At 41.7% G+C, this 15,715-nt stretch overlaps 1 protein-coding gene across 13 annotated transcripts in view; it reads right to left on the reverse strand.

The window, feature by feature from the left end:
- Window positions 1-15,715, reverse strand: part of ST7 (suppression of tumorigenicity 7) — a 227,770-nt gene that overhangs the window by 51,194 nt on the left and 160,861 nt on the right. For all 13 annotated transcript variants that reach the window (XR_014796149.1, XR_014796150.1, XM_084896967.1 and 10 more), the window contains one exon: window positions 4,022-4,136. Coding sequence is in view for 11 of the 13 variants with exons in the window: in XM_084896967.1 (XP_084753093.1) it covers window positions 4,022-4,136 (115 nt within the window). In the remaining 2 variants the exon portion in view is untranslated. The remainder of the gene's footprint in view (window positions 1-4,021; window positions 4,137-15,715) is intronic.

Genomic DNA, 15,715 nt, shown 5'->3' on the forward strand with positions numbered 1-15,715 from the left:
TGTTAGTTTACTCTTTGTGTAAAGGACACTCCAAATCCAGGATCAATCACCCGGATAAAAATGACCCACCCAAATTGAAAACGATAGAGTATGAAAACTCCTGAGGACGGCAAGACAGCATTTCAGACTAATGGCTGGAAGAGCTTAACATAACATGAGAAGTTACCTCAAGGGCAAAATCAAAATCAGACTGAGGATTACAAAGATGTGTGACCAAATAACTGGTAATCCTATTAGGATGCATAGCTTCCAAAGTACTTCACTCCAAAAGGAGTTTGTGAATGTCACTGTTAAAACTCAAAATATACACACAACCCCCAGGAAACAGTGAAGAAGAGGCAAAGGGAATACATGTTGCCTTCCTCCTTTCCTTCCACACACCCTCACCCTGTTCCTGCCGTATTTCTGAATCCTTTTTGTAAAGGTCAGAAAAGCAGCACTACTCTCATTGTGTCACTTCCCAACGTACAACTTAAAAACATTCTGCCCTCTAGAAAAAGTAATAAAGAAGGACTGGTGTACCCATAAACCATACAAGAAACAGGTATCCAAAAGAACATTCCAAATTGCAAACATAACATATACTCCTGCTGTTTCAGATGTGGCTCAGCAGAGAGGGGTGGAGAATCTGGGATTCAAAGTGCTGGGTCCAGCGTGGCATGGGTTAGAGTGATGGCATCCAAACCACTGTCAGGCACCCTACTTGCTGTCAATACTCCAAGCCCTCGAAAGCTCCAAACAGGGCCAGAAAATGGGACAACTTAGTAGAGTTCCTTTGGGTCTCCAGGGAAAGCAGCAGGGATAAACTTGAAAAAGCCCACTTTATGGAATTGTGTGAGAAACAAGAGGCTGGTTTTTAATAATCGTGTGTGGTTGCAGCTCACTCCTCAAGAACAGTAACTTCAGCAGCCACTTCATTATATTTCTACTGTAAATGACACAGGTCTGAGCCAAGTCCGCACCAAAACAACTTTCAGAATTCAGTTGGGATTAGGTCATCTGCAGTCTATTGACAACTGTTGAACTCACAACCCCAAACGAGGCATCTCAGCAACAGTATGTGTCTGCCACTAATGAGGCTCTTTTTCCATGAATAATGAATAAGAACATCATCTCTGTTGCCAGGTACACAACATAAACAAAACTCAACACAAGGGCCTTGGTATGGTAAGTTTGACCATTTGCAACAAAGGAATTTTGCAACGTGCAAGCCAAATTCTAGCAGAGGGTGGGACAGCTGTTGTAACAAATAATGTGAACATATGTTATCAGAATCTAATAAATCAGCTTTCTGCTGTTGTGGAACAGAGGCGAGGCGATGGGATAGAGAGAGATGACAGAAAGCTCCAAATGAGTTCATTTCTTTATTTTACAATCTGTCTTATAATACAAAGCTGATGACTTATCTAATGAACTGAGACCTTCATGAAAAGAGACTTCAGAGATTTGAGATCCCAAAGGCTCTATTGGTTAAATTTTTTTTTCTTAAGCCTTGATGTATCAGGTTGAGCACAGGTTGGCATGGGTTGAAAACACTGGAAACTTGTTAGGTCACTAAAGGGTGGAATTTGGAAAAATTCATGGTCACCCGAACCAAATGCATGGGGTTGGGATTCTTTGGTGTAAAAAGACCCTCACTGTATAAGCATTATGCCTATAAGGTAGTCTCATGACTTAGACTTCCAAAGTCAGACACACAGTGAGATTCCAGCATATAAACAGAACAAAAGTGAGCTGATGTGAAGGCCAGTCTTTAGTTTGCTTACTATAAAGTGTACCAAAAACACTTTTCTCCTTTTCTAAAAGTGCTTCCATGCTTGGTAGCATGTACCTTGTCCCCCAGGGTGCTGGTGTTTGCACAGGCCAAGAGACACCGTCACTGGCAGAGGGCTTATAGTTTCCATCAGTGAGCAAGAATTAACAACAACAAAAACCAAATGCAGTCTTATAATGCCTGTTTTCCTAACCGTAGGACCTAACTACAACCTATTTCAGAGATTCCTTATAAAGAATTGTGTGTCAGAAATAAGACTCAAATGCCCAGCTGGTATGGCCCAGTGGTTGAGTGTTGACCTATGAACCAGGAGGTCATGGTTTGATTCCCAGTCAGGGCACATGCCGGGTTGTGGGGCTTGCAGGAGGCAACCAAACAATGATTCTCTCCTATCAGTAATGTTTCCATCCCTCTCTCCCCCTCCCTTCCTCTCTGATATCAATGAAAATATATTAAAAATTAGAAATAAGCCTCAAAAATATAGTTTGCTCTGCAGGGTTGATGATATGCTGGAAAGTTTTACCTGAATAATTCATTAAATGCACTAAATATACTTACTAAAGAAAGAATATTTTCTAAAGTACAAAATGTAATCAGCCTACCTAATAAAAGAGTAATATGCAAATTAGCACCACTCCGCTCAGGCCACACCCACAAGTCACACCCACAAGCCAATCAGAGCGAGTATGCAAATTAACCCCAAGCAAGATGCTGCAACCACAGAAAGCAGTTCCGAGGCTTGGGTTTCCCTGGCAATGGAAGCCAAGCTTTCCACACACCCTGGCCAGCCTAGGCCTCCACTCAAGGATACAAAGTTTCAATTATATAAGATAAATCCCAAGAAAAATGGTGGCAGCCACGGAGCTGGAGAGAGCAGGATAGGATTGCCTCGGCAACAGAGGAAGCAAAGCTTTCCACCTGCCCTGGCCGGCGCAGGCCTCTGCTTAAGGCTACAAAGTTCAATTATAGAAGATACATAAAACCAAATGCCATGGAGTGAGCAGGGGGCTTGGCTCTGTTCCAGGCTACAAAGTTTCAATTGCAGAAGGTAAATAAACTCCCCTTGGGTTTCCAGGGGGCATGGCCAGGCTGCAAACCACCACAGGCCCCTCGTCCAGGCCACCCCACACCTCAAGGGAACCCCCACCCTGATCTAGGACACCCTTCAGGGCAAACCAGCTGGCCCCCACCCATGCACCAGGCCTCTATCCTATCTAATAAAAGAGTAATATGCAGATTGATCATCACTCCAACACACAATATGGCTGCCTCCATGTGGTCAAAGATCCACTACAAGACGGCCAGCAGGGTGGTGAAGGCCTGGGGCAGGGTGGAAACTGGGTGGAGGGGGGCAGTGGGGGAAAAATGGGGACATCTGCAATATTCTCAACAATGAAGATTTTAAAAATAAAAATAACAGACAAAATGGAATAAGCTCATGGACGGTAACCAGAACAGCTAAGGGATTTCAAAGTCCCTCATGTGAAGAAATGGGGGTTTCCGCTAATAAGGAGAAGACCTGGTATGAAGGGACATAATTTTATCTTCCGATATTTTCTGAGTTGTCACAAGGGTTGTAGCAAGGGCTCACCATGACCAACAGGTAGTGATCACAGTCAACTAATTTGGGGGTCATAACAGGAGCTTCAACAGTCAGCACTGTCCCAGCAGGGTAAGTGCTGCCCACAGAGGTGCTGAGTGTTTTCCGGCCATGGAGGGAACAAAGCAGAACACTGACGGAAGAGTGTGAGGGGAATCTGCTGGGAGGGAAGGAGAGGATGTGGCACAGGACACTCAACATTTCTGGCCCCCACTAACCATTGAATTGTGAGGTTCTGTAAATGCCATCATAAAACCGTTAACAAAAATTCTCTAAGAGGATAGTTAACAAAGTGCTGTGCTAGTTGAAATGATCCTTCCAACCTAATCTTTTTCAATCCATACCCCTGAGGACATGCTTAAAGAGAGGGAGAGAAAGGGAAATGAGAGAGAGAGAGAGAGAAAGAGAAAGAGAAAAAAAACTAATGTGAGAGAGAAACATCAACCGGTTGCCTTCCGTATGTCCCCTGACCAGGGATTGAACCACAATCCCGGCATGTGCCCTGACCAGGAAATTGAACCAGCAACCTTTTGGTGAACAGGACAATGCTAAGCCAACTGAGTCATTCCAGCCAGGCCAATCTAATCACTTAAATACATCACAAAGAGGAATACTCAAGTAGATTTAAAGAAAAACCAAGGACTTACCATCATACTTTGCTAAAACTGCCTGAACATCAGCGTATGCTTGTAGCTCCAGAAGGGCCTCTAAAAGGTTTTCGTGGATGTTGAACATGCTTAGCAAGGGGAACTCCTTCATTAACTAGGAAAGGAAAAAAAAAAAAAGGAATAGTTAATATAACTGTCTCATTTTTAAAAGTATAACCAACACTGAATTGTAATATATTTATGTAATATAAATGTATAATATAATTTTTAGAAGTATAGTTAATACTGCATTATATGCATTCACACTCATTATTATTTTGTAAAGCATTAAGTGCTTAAATTTTTTCCTGTTATTTTGGGGAAATGACAACTTTGAATTTGTGAGACTCTAAAATGGGAGAAAATTCAAGAGTGGGGGTTTCATAAAAACTGAGGAAGATGCTTAGAGGTAGTGCTCAGTAATGCTGAAATACCAGAGGATCCAATAAAGTGAAGGGTGAAAACTCTCTCAGGTGTTAACATATAAACCTGTTAAGAGAAGTTTGTATGGAAGCTGGAGAACAGAAGGGGAAGCAAGCAGGCACTACTCTTTCGAGTGGAGCGGCCTGGTGACAAAGGAGAAAAGGTAGGAAAATAATGAAGATGATACAGAATGAGAAAATATGTAAGTAGTGACAGGGAGTGGTAGTAAAGGGAGTGGATGTTCAGCAGTCCTACCTCAATAAAACAAAAGTCACGATCATTTCCTGAGACTGAGGGAACAGGTGGCGGGGAGAAAGTTGAAAGATAGGGGCAGAATAGTCACAAAGGAGAGCACTGCTTAAGGAAATACTCAAGCATTCCTAAGTCTATCTTGAGGGCCTAAAAAATTGTACACAATAAATTTATAGAGGGTACAATGGGCATAATTGTCAAGTGTTAGCTGCCAGCTGCCCAGGATCAGTAGCAAAGATGACAGACAGATGTGTTGGGCTGAAAATAGGCACACTGATTTAGATTTAATGAAAAGCCAAGGGTAAGAGCTGACAAGAATGGTGAGAGAATGATTAAAGCACTGGTCTAAAGGTTCTGGGTGCAATGGCTGGGAGAAAGGTCCAATGAGAGTTAAAAATAGTATATTAAACCTCACTGGAAAACAAAGGGAAATGAGAAAGGACAAAGGTTTCAGAGTAAAATCTTTATCTTAAAGAAAGGTAAATCTCATCCTACGGGGGAAATAACCCTTTTTTTTTATAAAGAAGAAAATATATATATATATATATATATATATATATATATATATATATCCTCTGTTTTATCTCCTACGTGAATAACTATTTTATTATAACACAATGACCTGTAAAAAAAAAATGATAACTTTTTTACATCAACATTGTTAAAGCAACTGTGCTGAGAGAATACTCACAAATAGGCTAGTTCACCCAAGAAACCAGTGGGTACAGTGCACTGTCTATGCACTTCTTACATTGGAAACATTTGCCATATTGTGTGTTTTTTAAGCCAAGAAAATTTAGCATATCTCTAAAAATAATTTTCTGCAGCCCCAAAGAGCATTACACTTCCAATGAAAAACACCTATCAAAATGATTATACCTTCAATAAGACTATCTGAAGCCCCTAGAGACAGCGTGCTATGTTCTTATTGCTAGTAAGGAAATGAATAAGACTATCACACATTGTTGATGTTCTGTATTTCTTGTTCTGGTTCACTTTGATTCTGGCTGGCATCACCATTTGATTGTTTTCTCTTTCTAATTAGAGCTTGCTAGAAGATTAAAGCTCTCCGTCATTCAGCATTTGGCAATACAATAAAAATATTCTCTAAACTGTAACATCTAAACATTTACATTTTTTTTTTACCAATACATCAGGTCAAACTTCAAGGACACAAGTCATATTCTGCAATTTTAAAACTGCAATCCAAATATCAGTATGCTGAAGCTTAAAAACTGAGAGTCTTATTAAAATCCAATGAGACTGTATGAACCAACATGGGCGCCTCAGCTTTCGGAAACAGAACCTGAAGTAAGGTTGGAGGAGCCTGGACAGTAGTGCTTTCATTGGAAGTTTTTTCATGTCAAAAAAAAATCACCTATAGAAGCACTTTCATCATGGCAAACAGCAAATGTTGGAGAGGTAATTGAAGTCACATGACAAGTTGGAAATCTAGCTTTGCTTGTTTAATATGAACAAGAAGAAAAAGTGATCTTGCTGCTGCCTCCCCTCACTCCAGCTATCACCTTGTCCTCTCTCGCCCTTCCCAAGCTCTCTTACTTAGAAAAGCCATGAGTACTCCTCCCAGCTCCCTTTACTCCTCACCACGTAGCTACAACCTGGCTTCCAGCCACAATTCCTCTGAACCTGCTCATCCCACATGAGAGGTGACTAAATTGCTCCCGTGGACACCCTCCCGTACTCCTCCTGCTTGGCCTCTGCAACATGTGACAGCTTGATGGCTTTTCCCCTGAAACGTGTCTCTCTTGGCTTCCTTGGCACCATTCTCCTCTGGCTTTCTTCTGACCTGGCCCCCAGCTCCCTCCACTTCCCGCCTGTCTGCTGCTCAGGAGTGAGTAGTCTCCCCGCTGTGTCCCAAGTGCTCTTCTCATGAACACCCTGATCGCTAGGACCGCTCTTGTGTCTCAAAACAGCCATCTTGTGGGGATGGCTCTCCCCTCCTCACATCCTCTCTCCTAACTAAGTGATTACGTTAGGTCAGCTTACAAAGGATCTCCCTGACAGTTCTACCTAATACACCTGATACCAGGCTCGTAATTCCTCCTCCCCAAGCCAACCCTTCGAAGCTGCTCTTCCCCTTGGTATTTCCTACCGTGGAGAATGGAACCATTAGCTCCTGTTGCCCTCCTCACCCTACCCACTACAGTCACCTTAGAGGTCCCGAAACCCCCAAATTAATATGTAAAAACTGCCAACAGGTTCACAGAAAGCTGTTATGCCTACAAACAATAAACAAGCCAACATGATGTCAGAATCATTAGCATCTCCTCTTTTCTTGGGCCTTGGTGCTGATACCTTAGGTCAGTGGTCGGCAAACTCATTAGTCAACAGAGCCAAATATCAACAGTACAACAACTGAAATTTCTTTTGAGAGCCAATTTTTTTTAACTTAAACTTCTTCTAACGCCACTTCTTCAAAATAGACTCGCCCAGGCCGTGGTATTTTGTGGAAGAGCCACACTCAAGGGGCCAAAGAGCCGCATGTGGCTCGAGAGTTTGCCAACCTCTGCCTTAGGTTATATCCTCATACTTAGCCTAAATTGTTCTGCTTGTCTGGGTCACCTCTTTCCAATCCACCCTGCACATTGGTGACATAACACTTTTCAAACATACAGTGGAGTCCATCATGTCCCTGCTTAAAAGGCGACCACGGGTATGGCTGGACTTACCCCAAGGAAATAGGCACCTGGGAACACAAGTTAAAAGTAAGGCTGCTTACTTTTATTTACAACTAGAGGCCCGGTGCACGAAATCCGTGCAAGAGCAGGCCTGCCTTCCCCAGGCTGCCGGCACCAGCCCCCCTCTGGCCCCCGGCCCCGGGCTTCTCCGGCCGCCAGCACCCGGGACCCAGGCTTCCCTCCCAGCCCCCGCTTCGTCTGGAAGGATGTCCTGACTAATGAGCATATTATGCTTTTATTATAATAGATAGTGGACAATGCTAGCAACTTAAATTTTATTCCATTATGAGGCATTTAAGTGTAAGACATAGTCATCGTTTGGGCCATATGTAGTCCTTAGTAATTAAATTCTCAAATAAGTTTTAATGGCATGGCCTGGGAAAAACTGACATACAAAGTTACATTAGAAAAAGCAGGATGCAGACTATATTTTGCAATAAGATAATGCTTTCCTTCTTTTTTTTAATATATTTTATTGATTTTTTACACAGAGTAAGGGAGAGGGATAGAGAGCTAGAAACATCGATGAGAGAGAAACATCAACCAGCTGCCTCCTGCACACCCCCACCGGGGATGTGCCCGCAACCAATGTACATGCCCTTGACCAGAATCAAACCTGGGACCCTTAAGCCCGCAGACCGATGCTCTATCCACTGTGCCAAACTGGTTTCGGCTCCTTCTTTATGTATACATAGAAACACACTTGGTAAGAAATGAGGCACATGTTTTAACAGGGCTTATTTCTAGTTAGTGAGATTAAAGGTGAGTTTTATTTCTTCCTTCATATTTTCCATATGTTCTAGTATTTTTAAAAGAGTATATGTACATTCTATAAACTGAGAAGGAAAGACTACATATAAGAACACTGGCTTCTCAACAAATTCAGGATATAAAATGCTTAGCCTGGCAAACACAGCCCCTTATGACAAGACCTTGCCTACTGCGCCAGCCTCACGTGTAGCCACTTTACTATATACACACCACGCTCCCACCACAGAAGAGCTTTCAGTTCCTTAAACAGGCCGCATTCACTGGTGTTTTTACCCACACTCCCTCTCCACCTGGGCACTCTCTCTTCTGCCTCCTTGATCCATCTGGCCAGGTCCTCAACATCATGAACCCTTACCTGCCCTTTGACCTCCATCTGCCAGGTTAAGTGCTCCTGCCCCAAACTCCCCAAGTCTTGGTCACCATGGTCTATTGCTCCATCCTCCCCTGAGCCTGGGACAAGTGAGAGAGCAGGATCTTTCTTAGCAATAGACCCTTGGTTACTAACTGACCCATCATAGATGCTTTTTAAAGTTTCTTCCTTTGGGGTACATATTATATGTGGGCTGCCACAGGACCACTTCAGGTTATATAGCCCTGAACTTGTTCCTCTACCCTTTAAAATCTTCCAATGGCTTTCCACTATCTACACCTTGGAAAAGGTCCAGCTAGAACCATAAGCTTTGATTTAATGGAAGGAAGAATTTTCTTACGCTGAGAGCTGTCTGAAAATGGACAAATGGTCTAGAGAAGGCTCCCTCACTGGAACTATTCATACAGAGAGAAGCCAGTCACTGAACAGAGATGCTCAAAAATGACACTGGATGTTTCCAGTTCAGTAATTCCAGGGCACATTTCCCCAGCTCCCGAGCTTAACTCTCAGGTCCTCCCTAGCTCAGCACCACACCCCTCTGCCTCTCCTGTCTTCTACAAGATTCAAACCGTAGCCTTGTCAGACTAGATATTACCCCCCATTCCTGTAATTCTTTCTCCAGTTACTAGCCTATATGTTTTTGCTCAACCTGTTCTCACCACCTGGTATACCTTTTCCCTTCATTTTCAAGGCAGCCTGTCAAAGCCACCCCACCCTCCAAAGCCCAGATCAAATGCCACCTCCTAAAATCACAGAGTGAGAGCCAGCAGAGCCATGGAGGTCATCCAAACACCCTCCTCAGTTTACAGACCCAGCCCCTCCCAGACCACCCCACCAAACACAATGAAGTCTGAAAATGTAAGTGAATCAGCCAAAAGCAGTTACAGGACTATGATTCAAATCCAGTCATCAGCACTGATGCCAAATTTCAGCACATCAGAGCCCAGTCTCTGGCCTGCCAAGTCCTGGAGAACTAAACCATTTTGCTTATGCTTCTCTGCTACACTTACTTATCTGCGTTGTGTTGTGTTTGTAAGACTATAAGAAGACAGGTGAGGAAAGAGCCCTATAGTTGGAGAGTTATTCCTGCCACTTACAACTTGTGACCCTTTGTACAAAGTATTTAACTTCTCTGAACCTTGCTTTCTTCATTTCCTGGGTCTCAGCTCATATGGCATCTTTTCAGACTCTCTCTACCACCCACCCTACCTAACAGTGTCACCCCACTCACCATTTTCCATTGTTTCTATCACTTTCTGAAGTCATCTTGCTTTATGTTGCTTAATATTAGGTAATATAATAAGCAAAATAAAAAAGAATTAAAAAGAGTGATAGTAGGTAACACTAGTATTACAGGGATCAGCAAATTTTTTTTCTTTAAAAAGCCAGAGAGTAAATACTTTGGGCTTTGCAAGCCAGATGGTCTGTTTTGCAGCTACTCAGATCTGACACTGTAGCATGAACACAGCCATGAACAATACATAACTGAGAGAGTAAGACTATGTTCCAATAAAACTTTACTTCAAAAACAGGCAAGAGTCCAGATTTGGCTTGCAGGCCTTAGTCTGCAACTCCTGGTTAACAGGATAATTTTTAAAAGGAGTTTTATAGAATTCTTCTTAGTGATATTATATTTGAAAAACATAACACCCCTTACACGCATTTGGTTTGGCACCCCATGGCAAAACTGAGAAAGACTGACCCTCTAACCCAACCCTTCTCCAGCTCTCTTCCTAGAGACACTCCCACAGGCTTCTGAAGAGACATCCTGGGGAGCAGTGCCACAGACAGTGGGACGGATAGATCAATGAGGTACACGCGTATGACAAAAGTGGCTTAGGCAAAAGGACTAAGCTAAGCTTTGTATATCTTAATGTGGACAGATATCAAGTTTTGAGTGGGGGTGGGGGGGGAACACTATGGAGAAATACATTGTAGAATGTGATCGAATTTGCCAAAACCAGTTTGGCTCAGTGGATAGAGCTTCGGCCTGCGGATTCAAGGGTCCTAGGTTCAATTCCAGTCAAGGGCTTGTACCTTGGTTGTGGGCACATCCCTTGGGGGGTTGTGCAAGGAAGCAGCTGATTGATGTTTCTCTCATCGATGTGATGTTTCTAGCTCTCTATTCCTCTCTGTAAAAAATCAATAAAATTAAAAAAAAAGAATGTGGTCGAATTTAAGTAAATTTTAAAATGCACACAATTTTACATATCATTTATGAGTATTTATTGTAGAAATGTATGAAAACAAACTAAACACACCAACCTGCTGGCAAAGGAAGTGAATGGTGGTCACATGGGGGCTATGGCTTTATATTGTCTTATTTCTTTTCAGTAAACAAGGTGGACATGACAAAAATTTTATTTATTATTTTTATTTATTATTAATTCTGGGTAGTGAGGCTGTTTTAATGTTATTCTTTATTTTTAGGTATATTTTTAAAGTTACTTCCTGAAACATAGGGAGTTCATTAAATGTACTTTTCATTTGTAATTCCTCAAGTCATGAAGAGTTCAATTTCTCATCATTTTAATTTTATTTGTTTTCCTATTTTCTAAGTGTCTTAAGGCAAAATTCTTTTTTTCCATTGGGGCTTTGAGTCTGTAGCTCCTTAAAGTTATTGCTGGAGTCTAAAAAAAGATCCAAGCGTGACTAAACAGCATTTAGAGAATTTCCTCAAAAAATAATTTTATCTAATAGATTTTAATACACTGCACTTGAATTCTGTAATGATAACAAGATAATAATTGCTAATTTCAGGTGCACTACAGCTTAGCCACTCCTTAATTCTTCTCCATCTGAGTTCCAGAGGGCAGGTCTACTGATACATGTGGTGTGAGGAATTGTAAGAGCTATTATTTCCCCTTGAAGGAACCTTTATAGTTAAACTGACTATAAGATCCTTCCCTCTCTATGCCTTCGCATTGGGCTTAGTGTTAGGCTTAGACAAGATGACTTAATAAGAAGCCTCTTCTGTCATAAAGTTCCTTCCTGATTCTCTCCAGAACCACTTCAAAGACTCTCAATGGCACAGCGTTTTCAAAATAAAAAAGAAGGCACTGGGGAGATGGCACATGCAGGAGTCAAGAGTGCCCCCGCCTTTGGGACCAGATAGATGTGAGTTCACATCCAGGGACAGTGAAGTTTCTTAGCACCAGGTGAACTGATTTTTCTTATCTGCAAACAAGGATAACTCCCAGCTCACAGCGCACCCCGATACAACGTGGGGGCTTCACAAAGGGGGGGCCAGTATTCTTACCCAGCATTCATATAGGTATTCCACATTTTCAAAATACCATTTGTTTGTTTTTCTCAGTGCAACCAGTTCCCATTTTAGTTTTGGTTGTACAGTATAGCTTATTTCGATTTATTTATTTATTTATTTATTTATGCTAAAATAACATATAAAATGCCTTGGTGATATAATTGGCCTTTCTATTAAGGAACTCGAATGAAGGCATAGGATAAATATAAAGGTCTGTTTTCTATAAGCCCAGTCATTCTAAATATATGTTTAAACTCATTCGCTATCTAGCATAGTTCTGTTTATTTACTGCCAGCTATCTTCTCCACACTGGTAATTGCTTTCTCCTGGCAGTAAGAAATTTATATGCCCCATTTGTCTAAATAATGCAGTTCACATACAACGAAACACTATGATTCCTTTAATACCTATGGGGAAGAACATGGGATGGGCCAAGGATAGAATTTCAGTTTCAATTTTACATCATCTGGCTATTGTCAGTTCAAGTTTATTTCAAAGGGAGAATTTGAGGCACTTCTGAGGTTAACATTTATGAGCTCAATTTTTTTTTAAAGGAGAACTAATTCACTGGTTTTGAAATACTCTACGGACATAATTTAGAACTATAGTATGCATGCTTTTTCTCAGCTGACTTACAGGATGAAAACAACTGTTTAAACCCTTCACGTTTGATTTGTATCTATTTAAATATTTTATTAGTTTAGCTGTCCATGCATTGTTTCTTGAGTGAGGAAAACAATGTGAAAATTTTTACATATTTTAAGGAAGGGGTAATTAAAAGAGATCCTCAGCCAGATTCCTACTGAGGTCAGTGCAAGCTTGGCCTAATTAAGTGCATAGAATTTGGCCTGTGTTTTATTCAAACAGCAGATACTATTTTGTTACAGTTGTAAGCTTGACATTATTTAATTATAGTTCAAATAGAATTATAAACAATAGAAAAGACACTCTGCTGCATGGTATTATTTTGGCAGTGGTTTTTACTGACAGTGAGGTCCATGAAAGGAAAGAAGGAATTGTTTACCCGGGTCCTCAGAGCCCTTGAGAAATCCATTTACACAGACCACTATACAATGCAGTCCTGAGAGGCTAAAGCATGCATTAATAAGAAAATGTCATTTTTCAGAGCTAACCTAAATGAAAATAATAAGCTACATCTATTGAAAAGCAATAAGATCTAGATGGACAGTTAGTTAAATCACAAGTTAACTAGCTCTTCACTGGACTGAGCACATGAGGTAAACACATCCATCACTCAGAAATAGCAGTTGTAGGCACTACAATGAATCTATGACTGCATTGCTCGAAGAATCAAAGGGCTGGAAGCTTACCTAAATAATCACCTACTTTCCTTGTCAAAATTATGCTTATTTTATTTCAGAAAAGGAAATTTTCCTGAAAAATTCTAGTGAAGGAGACACTTTTTGCATTTATACAGATTCTGTGTAACTGTATTTTCAGTATAAAAGGAGGTTCCTCTTCCATTTGGTACCCAATCAATTCCTTACTCAGTTTACCTGTTCCTAATCAGATAAAACAAACACACACACACCCCACACCCCCGCAACCCGAACTTAGAAAACTTCAAAGATTCTCTTATTTAACCTCTACCATCCTCAGGGATGATTCTTTACCTCATTTCAAGACGTCAAAAACTTTCCTCTCTTAAAGCAAGGGTCTCATAGCACCACCGTTTTCTCTGTTCTTATATGTCGGTACAATGTCCCCAGCTCTAAACTGCAGCTTCCAGAACCACTAGGGTGAAGGTGGAGAAGAGGTTGGGGAAGAAATCAGCCTCATTCTGTCTTGGGGAGCAGAATGATTTATACCCTCCTCAAAACTGACAGGTAATACTTTGAGTATAACATTTCCTTTATCACCTTGAAAAGCTTCAACTGGGGCTGTGCCTAGCCCTGAGATCGTGAACAAACTGAAAATATGATGCATTTCACGTGGCCCGGAGCCAGGACGGTAATGGAACACACAACAACAAGCACGCTTCCCTCCGGTGACGTGGCTTTGCTCTCCTGTTCTCAATCATCAGAGGCTGAACATACCAGCCAACAATTACTGTCAGAAGAACTTTTATGCCCAAACTACAGTAACTGTGTTTGGTATACTCCCTTCCACATTCACATGAGTTATGGAAAATAGTTCTATTCAAACAGTTAACTCATTTGGTTATCTGGGACACAGTCAATAAATGCTCACCCTGGCAGGCATTTCACAATAGGGTCATGCTAAAAGTTAAGTATTATGAAATATGCTTTAAGAGCGACAGGCAGAAGTTCAATACTTTGTTTGACCTTTGACATTCATCCCGAAGCTGCTCTGTAATCCTTTGCCTTCCAATATTCTTTCCTTCCCCAATCTTTCCGTCGAACCTCCCACAACCCGACTCCGTGGTACACAATTCACTGACAGGTCCATAAGCTATTTACAGAACAGGAGTCTGAGTTCACTGGCTGTGCTGTCTCTGAAACTCACCCACAGAACTTGTGCTGCCAGGCAAGACGCAGGGCAGGCGTCTCCTGTTCTCCAAGCAAGTCCAAACCTCACTGCTCAGCGCTTGGGAGGCAGTGCCCTCTCTGAGGCTCCAACACCTGCCACCAGCCTTTGACCATGTTTTCTGCCAAGTCACAGACCTACATAGCAGTGACAGCGTTATATAGTCTTACTCTTTAACTTCATGTGCTATGTTCATTGTAGATGATCACAGTCCATGTAAACATCCCATCTGATATCCTAGATTCTTGATTGTCTTACTGTCTCAAAGCAGAACACTGTCCCTCAGCTATAACCAAGTAACCCAAGGCCTAAGACAAACCCTGGACCTTGACATCTAGACATGTTCCATCTAAAATACACAACTCCCTGACCATAATGTACCAACTCCAGCTATTGTACATCACTACTCCCACTAAACTTCCTCTGTGGCTACACTAAGACCACCAGTGTCTTATCCTTTCCACTTATTTTTGTCTTTCTCTCTCTCAGGCCCCTTCCACTACTCAATTTTTTTGGTTCATTCAGCTTCCATGATATCATTCTCTTGGTGTTCCTCCTACCTTTCCTGGTGCTCCTTCTCGAAGCCACCAGATGGTTCTCATCTACCCAGCCAGTCAGTATTGTAGACCACTGGGGGTCACTTCCTAACCTTCTTCCTTCTGTATCTACATCTCTATAAACTCACTCAACACCATGGCATTAAACCCTACACATATACTGATAACTCCCAAACTCCTCACCCCTGAGTTCTGAACACATGTCCAAGTATTTTTATGAAATCTCCACCTCAAGGTAAAATAGGCATCTCAAACATGATGGCCAAAACAGAATCCCTGCTTTACAATGAAAACACGCTCCCTCCTAGTTGTTCTCCTTTTCAAAGACGGTATGATCATCACCAAGAAGCTTAGGCAAGAAACCAGTGGAGTCTTAGTTTTCCTTGATTATATAATTTCTTTATTTTGTTTTTTTTAATATTATGTATTTTTATTTTTTTAATTTATCTTTATTGTTGAAAGTATTGCAGATGATCCCTTTGTTTGTTTGTTTGTTTGTTTTTCCACCACAGACTCCCCCCAACCCCACACCCAATTCTCCCAGGTCTTAATCACTCTATTGTCCGTGTCCATGGGCTATGAATAACTATATATATATATTCTAATTAACCGGGATGCTGTAACAGGTCAACCAGACAGGAGGAGGTTGCGCACAGTGCTTGGGGAGGGCCTGATCAGCAGTGGCCGCAGCAGCGAGGCAGGACCAGACCCACCACTCAGGGGGGGTTACGCCGCATGATTTCGAATCTCGTGCTGGGCTCCTAGTTAATCCACGCCCACCCACAAGCCCCACCTTCCCTCTGAAATTCATCAGCCTGTTAAATGTTTCTACTTCTCTAAATCTATTTT

The sequence above is a fragment of the Pipistrellus hanaki genome, assembly GCF_964339955.1.
Source record: "Pipistrellus hanaki genome assembly, chromosome: 10".
NCBI classification, from domain to species: Eukaryota; Metazoa; Chordata; class Mammalia; order Chiroptera; family Vespertilionidae; genus Pipistrellus; species Pipistrellus hanaki.